The 14,206-nt window shown below is 38.0% G+C and overlaps 1 protein-coding gene across 5 annotated transcripts in view; it reads right to left on the bottom strand.

Moving 5' to 3' along the window:
* PDE1A (phosphodiesterase 1A) overlaps window positions 1–14,206 on the bottom strand; it is a 323,710-nt gene that overhangs the window by 18,137 nt on the left and 291,367 nt on the right. For 3 of the 5 annotated variants that reach the window (XM_047084618.1, XM_047084615.1, XM_047084617.1), the window contains 3 exons: window positions 11,505–11,586; window positions 9,157–9,282; window positions 7,933–8,121 (listed from right to left, as the gene is read on the bottom strand). In XM_047084618.1, coding sequence (XP_046940574.1) covers window positions 7,933–8,121; window positions 9,157–9,282; window positions 11,505–11,586 — 397 coding nt within the window. The remainder of the gene's footprint in view (window positions 1–7,932; window positions 8,122–9,156; window positions 9,283–11,504; window positions 11,587–14,206) is intronic. The other 2 variants (XM_047084613.1, XM_047084616.1) reach the window with 2 other exon arrangements.

The raw sequence follows: 14,206 nt of genomic DNA, 5'->3' as shown, positions 1-14,206 counted from the left end.
GATTAGTTTGCAGTTTTTGTTCCAATTAAGGTGGACTTGGTGGATCTGGTTCAGTTTGTAATTTTTTGTTCTAAACACAAACCAAACCATCAAGTGGCTTACCAAAGTAACTCTTTTGCCTTGAAGGAGAACCAAAATTTGTGTCTGCCATTTGGGGGCTACTCTAAAGAGACATGCTTCTTTAACAATTCCAGGCATGAAGCTAAGCCACTCTTCCATTTCAGCTTGTGACACAGGATGGCAGGTCACCAACAAAAACAAGGTACATTTATCTGTTCCTTTAGAATTGTTACATTTCTTTGCTGCCTATGGTTTCCTTGCTTGCTAATTGCGGGTATCTGTCACCAACAGCCACCAGTAGAGGCAAATGTGCTCTTTTTTGTTGTCCCCCCCCCCACCCTCCTCACTTTCTTAGGTGCCTTGCTCTCAGAACTGCATCATAGACCTTCAAGTCTCTGGAACATAAATAGGAATTGGGAATGTCGGCTTCTTCATGGGGGTGGATATTACGTGCCCAATAATCACATTTATTGAGGATACGGAAAGTTATGTGGTTTGCCTGAAACTTTATAGGTAGAAATAAAAGCAGAGAGCAACTTTTCTCACTATTTCCCTCCACTTGTGTCACTAGGAGGTTAGCCACAGGCCCTCTTAAATCTCCTGTCTTCTCTGCAAGTACTGCAGAAAAAGGAAAGACTTTAGATGCCGAGGAATGCTGAGAAATAGATAATGAAGATATTTTCCTCACTCTAAATGGGTAAGTTTTAACCAAAACCAAAATAGTTTGGAATGGAGGAAAGCATTTTTTACTTTTTAACTTCTATCTCTTACTTTTTGAAAAGGAATGTATTTACATATAACATTCTTAGATGCCCCCAGATCCTTAATAGGAGGCTTCCTGAGTGAAATTACTGTTTTAAAAAGTGTCTTCTTTTACTGATGGTCTAGGAGCTTCATACCATGGGGCCTAAGTGTCCATACCTGCTTCGGGATTAGTGGAATGTTTTTAAGATAACTGTGAAATATACTGTCAGCTGATATGAACACCAAGAATCTAGGGTTCTGTTCAGAGCCTTATTGTTTAATTAATATTCTAAAACTTTAAGCATCATATAACCTGCTTATTTTCATCTCAATGCAATTATAATAAAGTAATTATCATCTTCAGTGTACTTAAGACTAGAGGTGATGGCAGCAGGAAATTACAATGGCAACATCTGATACATACTGGCTTTAAAACTGATGACTATTTTAGTAGATGTATTTTTGTACCAGATTGCATTTTCACTTTTTTATTATGAAACATTCTACTCATATAAATGGGTTATAGTTACACATATAAAGTATATATGTCAGGTATAACCATAATCACAAAATGAACATTTGTGAGATAAACTATTACTAAAGGTCCCATCATTCCCCTAGAACCATTCTGAATATTTTCTCCTTTCTTTTGTTTTATCATAAGTGTATTCTAAAACCTATTATTTAGTTTATGGGTTTTTAAAATTTTTCTATAAATGGTTTCTTGCTCTATTGTGGCAGCTTGTATATTTTGCTTCATATTATTTGTGACTTCCATCTTTGTTGGTACTCACAACTAAAGTTCATTTATCTTAACAGTTGCATGCTTTTCCATAATATGAATACACCACAGCCTGTGAATTCATTTTACTGTTGTTTTCAGTTTTTTCTTTTTTGCTCTCAATACCAATGCTATAGTGAATATTTTGTTCGTGTCTTCTGATGCACATGAGCAAAATCTCTCTAGGGTAAAAATACAGAAGTCAAATTATTGGGAAACATGGCATGTGTGTCTTCAGCTTTGCTAGAGAAAGCCATGTTTTTCTGGAGAATGATTCTATAAATTTACATATATACAATTAATGTGTAAGAAAACCAAAAACTCTGGCATTAGTCTTGACTCTTTTCTTGATTTCATACTCCAGATATAATCACTTGACAAATCTTACCAGTTCTACTTTCAAAATATATCCAGAATCTGATCTCTTGTTGCTATCCTTTCTTTCTCATGCCTACTCATTCAAGTCACCATCTTTAGGCACCCAGAATTTAGACACTTCTCCCTCCATCAGTACTCCCTGGTCTAAGTCCCCAGCTTTCTCCTGTGTTATAAACCACAGCCTCTTTTCTCACTTCCTTGTTTCCTTTTCTGTCTCCCAAACAGAATATTTTCCATTCTGTAGCCAGAGTGATCCTTTTAAAACTTCAGACCATTTTATTTTTCTTCTTCAAAATGCTACATTTGGCTTCCTATCCCTCTTGGGCCAAAACCAATGATGTGGTGTCATGTTATCCATTTATCACAGGGCCTACATTAGTCCCACTTGCCCGATCTTCTGTTTCACTTACCTCCTGTTATTTTTTTCGTGTCAGGCAAACTCCACCTCTCAAATATTGTGCTGATCATTTCCTCTGTTTGAAAATTTATTCCCCCACACCTCCTCATTGCTCTTTCTAATCTCTTTCTTGTATTTATTTAAATGATCACTTCCTTAAGAAAGCCTTTCTTGGCTACCTTAAAATGCAATCCTGCTCCCAGCTTCCACAGCTTCTTTCATAAATGTAGGGATTATTGTTTCTCTCTCTCTCTCTGTCTCTCTTTTTTTCTATATCCCTAATTCCTAGAACACAACAGAAGCATAGTAAATAATAATTATTTAAATGTTTATTTTTTGAGAGAGAAAGAGAGAAAGACAGAGCGTGAGCAGGGGAGGGGCAGAGAGAGAGGGAGACATAGAATCTGAAGCAGGCTGTAGGCTCTGAGCTGTCAGCACAAAGCTGGACGCGGGGCTGGAACCCATGAGCTGTGAGATTATGACTGGAGCTAAACACATGCTTAACTGACTGAGCCATCCAGGAGCCCCAATAATAATTATAATAACAGTCAACTCATATAGTGCTACTATTCTCTATAGTACCTACCATTCTAGGTACTTCTTTTTTTTTAATTATTTTTTTAATGTTTATTTTTGAGAGAGAGAGAGAGAGAGAGAGAGAGGCAGAGACAGAGACAAAGAGACAGAGAGTGTGGGGGAAGGGCAAAGACAGGAGACACAATCTGAAGCAGGCTCTAGGCTCTGAGCTGTTAGCATGCAGCCTGACATGGGGCTCAAACTCATGAACCCCGAGATCATGACCGGAGCCGAAGTCAGACACTCAACTGACTGACATACCCAGGCGTCCCTATTTTAGGTACTTCTAAGCAGATTCTACAAATCACCTCATATAACTCCCAAAACCCAATGTGGAGAAAGAGGACTTCCTGTTCTAGTGACATAAAAGGGTCGAGTGTTTCCACAGAAAACAAGTACACAATTGGAAAATATTAACAAAAACAATTCCACCACAATGGAAATCAACCAAGGCAACACAACAATTTAAGAAGCATTTATTCTTGGGGTGCCTGGATGGCGCAGTCGGTTAAGCGTCCGACTTCGGCCAGGTCACGATCTCGCGGTCCGTGAGTTCGAGCCCCGCGTCAGGCTCTGGGCTGATGGCTCAGAGCCTGGAGACTGTTTCCGATTCTGTGTCTCCCTCTCTCTCTGCCCCTCCCCCGTTCATGCTCTGTCTCTCTCTGTCCCAAAAATAAATAAACGTTTAAAAAAAAAAAAAGAAGCATTTTTTCTTGAAAAACTGCTAGCGATTCAGGTAAGGAAAAGAGCAATCGGTGACCTTTTTGCCTGGAGCTACTCCCAACCTCCCTGCCAACCTCAACTTGAGAATGGCACCGGAAACCAGTTTTGCTGCCAGAGGCTGTAGACTCAATTTGGGATAGAAGCAGAGGGCAAAACCCCCTGGTTTCCACAATGTAAAACATGTGGGTTTGGTTTAGAATAAATGGGGGAAACGCACAGCTTTGCAAGCCTGAGGTTGCAGTCCAAGTTTGGGGTAACTGGTAGATGAGCAGGATTTCAAAGAGAATTCCTAGCAGTTGAAGAGCCATGGAAAGTCTAGATAGCTCTCTCCAATCTCTGGCTAACTGAGGAACTATGCAAGCATGCAAGAGATGCTGAGAAAGTCTTCCTGCACTACCTTGATTTTTGAAAACGTTGTTAAAAAACTGTTGTCCTCATATTCTTGAATTTCAAGAATACGTTTTAAATTTTTTGGACGATTTTTAAATTTTAATTATTAAATATAAAATCTATTTTAAAAACATTTTGAACATCAGAGACAAAGCTTTCTAAGGTTTTTGTGTTATTTTGTGGAAGGGTAAAGTTATTAACTTCATTGTCATCTACTATTGATTATGCATTTAAAATTTTCTAATTAATCATGACAATAATAGCAATAAAGTGTAAATATTTCACACCATTAAGGAAATGAATTGGAATGGAAAAAATAAACAACCCAAGCAGTAAAAATGAAGGCAAGAAAAGCAGGAAAACAGAAATACTGGATTAAAAAGGCTCCTCTAATTTTAATAATTTTTATAATGAATAAACACTGAATTGTCCTGAATGTTCTTTCTGCATCTCTTAAGATCTTAGGTTTTTATCCCTTGATCCTTAATATGGTGCATTGCAGGGGCGCCTAGGTGGCTCAGTCAGTTAAGTGTCTGACTTCTGCTTAGGTCATGATCTCATGGTTTGTGAGTTGGAGCCCTGTGTCGGGTTCTGTACTGACAGCTCAGAGCCTGGATCCTGCTTCGGATTCTCTCTCTCTCTCTCTCTCTCTCTCTGCCCCTCCCCGCTCACACCCTCTTTCTGTCTCAAAAATAAATAAATGTTAAAAAATTTTTAAAAAATATGGTGATTGCACTTCTGGCATAAAAACCCTGTGTGGTGGTCAATTCAGTCTGCAAACCCAGGACTCCAGCAAAGGTAAGCAGATACCTTCCAGAGAGATTCTGGCTCCAAGTTTCTGAATCTCTCTCAATTTCAGTTTTATCTTTATTTGGATGGGTTCTAAGGACATCAATTTCTCTTTTTTTCTTTCTTTCATTTTTTGTTGTTGCAAGCAAAGTACTCTTCATTACTTGTTACAAGCAAGGAGACAGGGAGAGAGTTCTTGAAGCACTGTCTCTGTCATTTTCTTGTTAGCAATATTTCACCCAGCAATTTATTTATTTATTCATTTTTACCATGAGATATTTCTTTAAGTTTATCTCGTTCACCACTGCATTGGAAACAGCAACCAACCATGCAATGTTACAAGTCAAACAAACCTGGCAGTATTTGCTTTACTCAAAACGTGTGTACCCTACACAACTATCCTTTGGAAATTATATTATCAAAATGATCCATGATTCTAATTTGCTAAAGCCAGGCTGCCTGTGTTCAAATCTTGATTCTATCTTATCTAACTATAGGAGTCAGATATTATCACTCAATTCCAGAAATGTAAATTGAGAGCTTTATATAGATCTAAAGTTTACTGTCTGTGTGCAACAAAATATTCAGTAGAACATGGTGGCAGAAAGTCTATTAAAAAGGGAGAAATTGCAGTCACTAATTCAATTCTGATAAAGAGTTTTCCTTCACAGGTTTATGACAGATAGATTCCAGGTGACGGGTTCATGTTTGGGGCATAGTGTTGCTTATTTTAATTAAAACTTTCTTAGAGGAGAGTGTGTTTTGGTCAATTGGATTTTTTGGGTTCATTGAAGATAAAGGCTTCAAGTGAACTTTTTCAAACTTTTTTGAAAAGGTAGTATACTAGGAGGTGCTCACATGCAGTGGGGAAAATGGGTAAAGAATCAGAACAGTTTTAACTCTACTGCTTAGAAGCTGTGTGATCCTCAGTTTCCATATGTAGCAAATGAGAGTAGTCACCTCTAGTTAGGAAGATTGTTGCAGGAGGAAATAGGATAATCCATGTCAAATGCCTGGCACACAGGAGGGATTTCAGAATTCTTACTCCCCTCCTCTCTTCCTTGCATCGCTGAATATCTAATATATCTATTTGTTTTCTTTTCTGAATAAATACATTCAAAGTGGAATTTAAGTATTCATTTATTCATTCATTCAAAACTATCCTCACTAAATAATTTTAAAGCAACTACAGTATGCCGGGACATGCTAGCTCTGAGAAAATCATGACAATGAGATAGACATTGTTCCTGTTTTCAAATGGCTTATAGTTTTGGGATTTATATCTTACTGTGCTTCAGTAATTGTCCATAGAGAGGGGCAATTCTCATCATTTGAAGTCTCCAATTAGATGGATTTGACAGTATTTTAGTTTGACCATCTGGGTCTTGTACTGCATTATATTTTTTATTGAGTGACAATAATGTATTACAAAGACCCTCTGTAATGGCTAAGGCTAGCTACATAATTACAGGTCCCCATATAAAATAAAACTGAGACTGAAAAATTTTTAAGAATTTCAAGACGATGATAGTAGAGGATCTAAGTACAGGGCCATTCTGAGTGTGTGTGTGTGGCGGGGGGCGGGGGGGTGGTGCTGTGCGAATAGAGGAAGTGGTCCTCATGATAGCTGTATAGAGCCACCAAAGCCTGGGAAACTCTATTTCTTCTCAACGAAGATCAGACTTTTAGGAAAATGTAAGTTACACAGTCAGATGAAGACATTAGAATGGTATTTCTTTTATTTCCTAATAGCAGAGGTGGAGAAATAATGTGACACCATTAAGTAGTTATTTAATTAAATGAATATATACTGAGTGCCTATGATATGCCCAACACTGTGCTACGAGCTAAGGAATATACTGGAAAACATAACAGACCATGTCCCAACTTGTGTGAATCATATGTTCCCCTGTGGAAAACAGATGATAAACTTTAAAAGGAATAAATAAATATCATCAATTACGGACTAGTGATACCACTTTGAAGTGACTGAACTGGGCCCTAATCAGAGAAAAATAGGACAGACGGCATACTTGTCATGGTCAAGGAGGGCCTCCTGGTGGAGCTGCCTACCATGAAGGTTTAGAACACTGCATTGGGGAGAAAGAGTGAATTCTAGCTCCTTCACTTACTAGCTGTGGGATTTGGGGCAATTCACATCACTGTCTTCTGCCTCAGTTTCCTTATCTGTAAAAGGGGAATAATAATAGTATATACCTTATAAGGTCCATGTGAAAATTGAGTTAATTAAGTGCTATTTTTCAAAATAAAAATAAATACATACTACAAACTGCTAGCCAAGGAGGACTCAGCCTTGCAGAAAACTCTAAGGGGAGAATCTCTGGCTGAAGAAACAATCATCGCAAAGGCTCTGGGAGTATTTCAAGAAGCTGCCAGAGGCCACCGTGCAGGGAGTACAGCACCTGAGAGACACAGGGCTATGGACAGGAGCGAGCATGAGGGGATACGGGGGCCAGATTTGAAATCAGAAAGCTAATTTCCTGAACAAAGAAAATGACTGCTACAAATTCACATATCTTGTAAACAAAAACAACGAATGTACTTGAATCAGAAAACATGTCAGAAATGGCTAACACTAGCTTCCCATTTGTTTCCTTTAAGGGAAGGCTTACAAATGATTCTTTCCAACGCATGAATGGAACTGTCACCCGAAGAAGTAACAATTGAACAAAAAAACACACCCAACTCTCTGACACTGAGTGTTACATTCCTAATGCAACACAAAAGCCATGTGCAAAGCCTAAAACACAGGCTCAAAAGCACTTCCAGAAATTAACAGGAGGTTAATCTGTCACATAAAGTTTTGTCACCATTTTCTTGCCCCATCCTTTGCATTCATGTCACTGCCACCCACTGACACAGATTTCTGCAGTCCACATGACATAAACACAGCAGAATCTCTTCAACAGATAAGCCAACCTTGTGATGAATAATCAAAGGGTAGCCAATTCCAAGCACAGCCAAAAGTTTGTGTATTTCATAAAAGAAGAAATCTAGGGGGAAAGAATCCAAAATCCCAGAGGAAGAGTTAAGACAGAAAGAGAGAGTAGTAAGGCTTCATAAACAACTATACCTTGTGCAGCTAACTCTTTCCACCTCTCTTTGTTCTGCTGAATGATGTCCACCAGGTTGTTTTTGAAGCTTTTCAGGTCCACGCTTGCAAGGGAGTAGTCTGGGGAATAGGTTCCATCGTTCATGGTGCCCTTCATATTTGATCGTCTAAACAAATCAACACTGGGTGAACCCAATAAAGGTGCATATGCTAATAGTAACAACCAAAAAAAAAAAAAAGCCCAGAAAACACTAATGTCAAGATATGGGATGAGGGAGCAAAGCCTGAAACACTTCACAAAGCCAGCTGCAGAAACAGGATGGCAGGTGCTCAGGCCCAGTTTTGAGCATGCATCAGGGCTGCTCACATCCCTCCTTTTCTCCCATCATGGAGAGGGCCAGGACTCCGGCTGGAACTCCCTGGGTTGGTCAAGGACTCCCAGAGCAGCAGGTTGGAGTGCTCTTGCATTATAAGGTGGCTAGGCCTCATTAGAAAAGCAGATACTTGAGGTGAGCTGACTTGGTGGTGAGTTCACAGGTGAACATAACAAATGGGGCATCACGATTCTGGAGCCCTAAGTGGGGCCAACCTGAATCATTCTCAGGAAAACTTTCCTCAATTTCCTCATTGGGGCAACATTTTGGGAACCTAGTGGTGTGCTATTAGGAAAAGTTGTGTGTTCAGATAGACAAGAATTTAGCATGATTAATCTACAACTGGAAGTTTTAAATAATATCCCTTAACAAATTTGTCAATGAAAAATGTTTAGCTTGAAATATTGTGATCGCATATACAGTGGATGCTACTGTTACCGTTAGATGTTATATGGATCTGTTGTACTCACATCATCCGCAAGCTTTATTTTGATATAGGCATCTCTCTAGATCTACAAGTGGGTTGTAACTGGTTTGTTTGTAAGCAAACCAACACAACTATATATGTTAGCATCCAAGACACAATACATACATTTGCACAAAAGTCAGATATTTAATTCTTCTGGTATTGAATACTCTTGTGTTATATTCATTAGTACTTTGATATATTAGTTAGTTAGTACTTTGTTAGTACTTTGATATATTTTGTAGTGGACATGAAGTGAATTTCAAAGGCAGGTGCAATATAATAGAGAGCCACTAGGTGGCAATACTATCTAATAATTCTAAGAATTTCCAACCTAGCTATAAGAGATAATGAAGATAATCATTAAAAAAAAAAAAAAAAAAGACACAAAAAAAGAGAAAATACCAAACCTGCTTGCCCCATAGGAAGGAGTTTCTGTTTTTGAGGCTTCCTCTATAAGAGGAGTAATAATTTTCTCTGTTGAATCTGTCAGAAGAGAAAATGTTGGCTCTACTATGAAGTCAATGAAACCTACAAAAGCAAAAAAAAAAAAAAAAAGAGAGAGAGAGAGAGAGAGAGAGAGATGAATTGAAACACTACAATTTTCTGAACTCTAAAATCTGTAATAATGAAGAGTCTGATGCATCGGGTAGAAAGTATCAGCTACATACTGGTTTGGTTTACCCACTGAAATTATTTTTAACCCAATAACACAATCTTTAGAGATAGTTTAATAGCTCTATAAAATGATCTCTCAAGCAATGGAAGTGATGCAATTTAAGCTTGATAAGTATATTGGCTTTTCTATTTAATATTCAGTTTTTATACTCTTGTTCACAATAAATTCAAGTCTATCCAGAATGATTATATTTTCCTCTCAGTGACAGGGATCATTACTTTTCTGAAAGGATTCCACTTGTTTGTTGAATTTATTATTGACCAACAAAAAAATAATATCTAAGCTTCAAAGAAACAAGAGAATTGAAGTTGCTTCTCAGGCCACAGGAAGGCACCCACTTTTTTGCCCCCTCTGACTATATCAGTCAGAGCTTCCTGCCAGTGTGTTAATATTTCAAATTGCTGTTTATTATTCTCTGGATGTAAAGCGTTAGTTCACAGTATGTGGGTGTGTTCTGTCAAATCAGTAAAGAGAACAGTAACATCTCTGGGAGACAGCATTATTTCCACCACCTTGAGATGTCAGGATTGAATACAGACTTTAAATTTAAAGTATTCGTCAAGATACGAAATGACACACAGAGAGAATGGGGCAATGCCCAGTGTTTACGGGGAGAAGGAGACAACCCACTCTAAACTGTGTACACATTTCAACACTACGTGTCCCTGGAGAGGTATGGCCCTGGAAATCAAGTGCTTGTGGCCTTAAACACACCTGGGAGCTATGGACGATCATCTGAATATAAGAGAAAATTGGAGGGAAGCTTTTAAAGTGATACTGTACCCAGAAAGATCCACATTTGAAGAGTATTCCATCCATCAGATATACAGATAAAAGGAATTCGCATTTTAAGTAACTGGCTTAGTCATGTTATACATTAAGGTGCATTTTTAATTCAAGAAAACTTCAATAGTTTTGTGTTTTAATTGATACCTTCCACTCAAAGCAATGTTCATTGGCCACCAGTAGGCTATTTCAAGTTCTGTCTGTAGTTTTCAATGCCTGGAATTCGGAGACCGTCAAATGAGGTGTCACCTTGCTAACAGGGTAGCAATTTATATTACAGCAACAAGCCTCAGACACTTCCATTCTTTCCAGTTTCCCTGAGGAGGTCCTTAGCCTGTTATGCTCACAGCTGCTAAACAATGGTAGGTACCAGTGTTATGGTGGCTAGAAAAACAGCTGTTGGAACTTGGATGGGAAAGGGCAAAGGTCAGAGCGAGACTCTTTCTGACAGTTGACTACTGCTCTGTTGGAGGTGGTACTGGAGCAGCTAGAGAGGTAAGGCGGCAATCCTAATGTTTATTAATCTTGCAGTTAAGTAATGAAGGTGCTGGCTCAGGGGATAACCATTACAAACATTTGGAGCATGCAGCATAGCAACCATATGTTATAATAATGGGTTGAACTTGTTGGTTTATCTTCTTTTAAAATTTTTTTTTCAATGTTTATTTATTTTTGGGACAGAGAGAGACAGAGCATGAGCGGGGGAGGGGCAGAGAGAGAGGGAGACACAGAATGGGAAACAGGCTCCAGGCTCTGAGCCATCAGCCCAGAGCCTGACGCGGGGCTCGAACTCACGGACCGCGAGATCGTGACCTGGCTGAAGTCGGACGCTTAACCGACTGCGCCACCCAGGCGCCCCTATCTTCTTATATCATAAGAATTTTTTTCCAAAGGAATGTAAACTGGCATATTGAATATATTATGCAAACTTAGTGATAACGGGACAGATATATTAACATTTTCATTGAATTGTTCTATATGCAAAGGATTAAATTACAGATTACATAATCAGCAACACAATACAAAAAAAAGCGGTCTCTTAAACAAGAAGAAAGCCTGTCATTTGTAAGAAGGTTGTAAATAGAATAACAATTACATTTACTAATACTGCTTGATTGAATTCATTTTGTGAGAATTTTTCAAAATCCTTATCATTTAGCACCATATAGATCAGTCTAACCATCAAATTTGTTAGGAGTGTGAAGTTTCATGGATGTTTGCCCCTTTAAACAACATGGTTTCTCCATTTGAAAACTGGCACACATGTGCCCACCCTCCACAACAGTACCTATTTGTGACTGGGCCACCATCGTTGACTTCCGGTCACAAAGTGGGGAAAATGGAAGTCCTAACTCAGCTTCTTTATCTCCCTGTGGAAAGGAAACCTCATTAGTACAGGCTTAGTCTGGAGAGGCTTAGACGACGAGCAGTCTAGATACAAAGCCTAAAAAAGTTGCATCTTTCTTTTCTTAATTGGCACTGTGTATTTATTTATTTATTTTTTTATAAAACAAAAAAACTATAGTCCAAGTTGGTGTAATTTTACTTGGTCTCCTTTTGAGGACATACTTATTGCTGAAGAAAAAGAAATGAACATTTCAGCACCTGGAGACTCTGCTTTGGTATTACAAACCCCTTGATTATAAAGAGACAAACCTTTGCTCTTTGGAATTTTCTGCAATTGCCATAAAATAGTCATCTCAGTGTGTTATTTGGCATTAATTAACAATCAAGTTATTGGATTCTCATGCTTTTTGTCCCCCCATGCTAAATACATCACAGATCTTCACTATGAAGACTTCATGATTATATTATTTTTTGAAGTCAAAAGTGTATGAATATTTTGAAACATCTTTCCACTTATAAAACAACATTAATTGAATCTCCCACAGCAAATGAAGAGTATCTTCAACATCCTTACATTCTGTGTGTATCATTTTAACGTATTCTCAGAAAATGGAAATGTTAATGATTTTTATTACTTGATCCTATCCATAGTAAGTTAATTGAGTACATATGTTAAAGAATTCCATGTACGTTTGGGTTTAACATAACAAGAACTGATTCGATTTTCATCTCCTAAAATAAAAGTGGCTGCTCTGGGCAAAACCTTATTATCACAAGATTTATCCAACATCGAACATAGGTTCTTTCCTTGGCATTCAAGGGGATGTGCTTACAAAAGAAAGAGAAGCTACTTCACTTGTGTCTCTTCACCTTGATCTTCTGGCTATTTGAAGGATGCCTTGGGCTCTATCCTCTCCTAAGCTGTTGGCTGTATACCTTCACAGAACACACGGTGACTTATGTAAGACCACAGTTTAGGACACGTGGCCAGGTTCTCGAATCAGAAGACAAAAGGGAGGGACCATCACTTTTGCTGTGTTGTGGAGCCCATATAACAATGCAGTGTCTGTCTTGAGGGCCTCAGATTTTCAATCCCTCTGCTTCCTTTAACACCTTTTCATTGTGATCTTTACAATAACATGTCAGTATGTTTTATTGGCTTTAAAGTTATTCATTGACAATGTTTTCTGGTGCATTTCCTTGAAACCATACCTCTGATCATAAGAAGCAGGAAGTCTGAAATCAGAATTGTTTGGGGAAAAATCTGGATATGGTCACCAGAGAAGTACGCAAAGTAGCTGTAAACAGGAATATTTGACTACGTCATAGCTTAGAGAAAATGGGGAGTAGAATTTCTGTGACCTCTCCCAGCAGCTGTGCTCCTTCCTTAGAGAATAACAACACCCATTCCATTTGGAGTTAATATTTACACCCAGCTTAAGGGACAGAGGGAAAGGAATTATTAGTGTCATTAGCCTCAGAGTTACAAGATACACACTTCAATCACTGCTTTTCATCTGGCTCTCTTTTATTTCAGACATATCACAAACTTGATGGAATGAATTTTCCTCATATGTTACCTCACTTGGTAATTTTGGTTAACTCAAGTTAGTAATAAAGATATCATAGTATCTACCTAGTAGGACTATCCTGAGGTTATCAAAGATAATTTATGTGAAGGCTACACTGCCTAATATTTAGTAAATGGTCATTCAGTATTAGCTAGTAAGAACCATACTTCATACAGGTGAAGAGGATTAAAAGTACACTTACCATGATGAGCACTGAGCTCCGTATAGACGTGCTGATTCACTATATTGTACACCTGAAGCTCATATAACACTGTATGTTAGCTATCCTGGAATTAAATTTTTTTAGAAAGAACCATACTTCATAATAGCAAAGATACAGAGCTGTGAGGTATTTATAATGTCTAATGCATATCTTAAATGGTTTTAAACCACGGGATAAATGACTGGTACTTAATTGAGCATGTAATGGAGAGGCATTGGCTCCCCACCCCTGTCCTCAGGACCTCCCCAGTTTTCTAGCAGGAAACTGACAAGACAGGACTTTTACTTTTGAAATACTGATTTGTCAGCAGTGTGGGGGATTGCTTGAAGTGAATTAAACATGAATCTTGGGCTTCAAACCTGAATGAAAAGGAGTCTTTGGTGCCACTAATAGAAATAAGGCAATCTGAATGAGGGCTGTATTTGAAGACTATTATGCATTTGATCTTTAACATAATGAGAATAACGTGCAAGAATAATATCATTGTTTATATTAAAATATAAATAATAATATTGCTATTGTTAAAATAGAAATAAAGCTCCTCATAGACTTCATGGGAAATGTGATATTGTAGACACTTATCTGATCTATGCCTATATAACTGGTTTTATTGATTAGGGGGCTGCTATCTGATATTTTAATATGTATATTTTTATACTATATAATAGGAGTTCTTTGTTTGATCTAAAAATGATAATTTGGGCCTGAAAAAGGCATTGTGGTGATTTCCCTTCTATGAGCTAAATTTTATAGAATGCTAGATGGCAACATTTTCATATAGGACCTAGGCACTTGACAGATATATATAGGGCCCACCACCCTATATTTGGAGGGAGAAATTTTACATTC

Source organism: Lynx rufus, unplaced genomic scaffold (assembly GCF_022079265.1).
Source record: "Lynx rufus isolate CCGP_SWC_20201006 ecotype Redwood Valley unplaced genomic scaffold, mLynRuf1.p SCAF_2, whole genome shotgun sequence".
Classification (NCBI taxonomy): domain Eukaryota; kingdom Metazoa; phylum Chordata; class Mammalia; order Carnivora; family Felidae; genus Lynx; species Lynx rufus.
The sequence above is the reverse complement of the archived record's forward strand: the minus strand, read 5'-3'. Positions and strand labels throughout refer to the sequence as shown.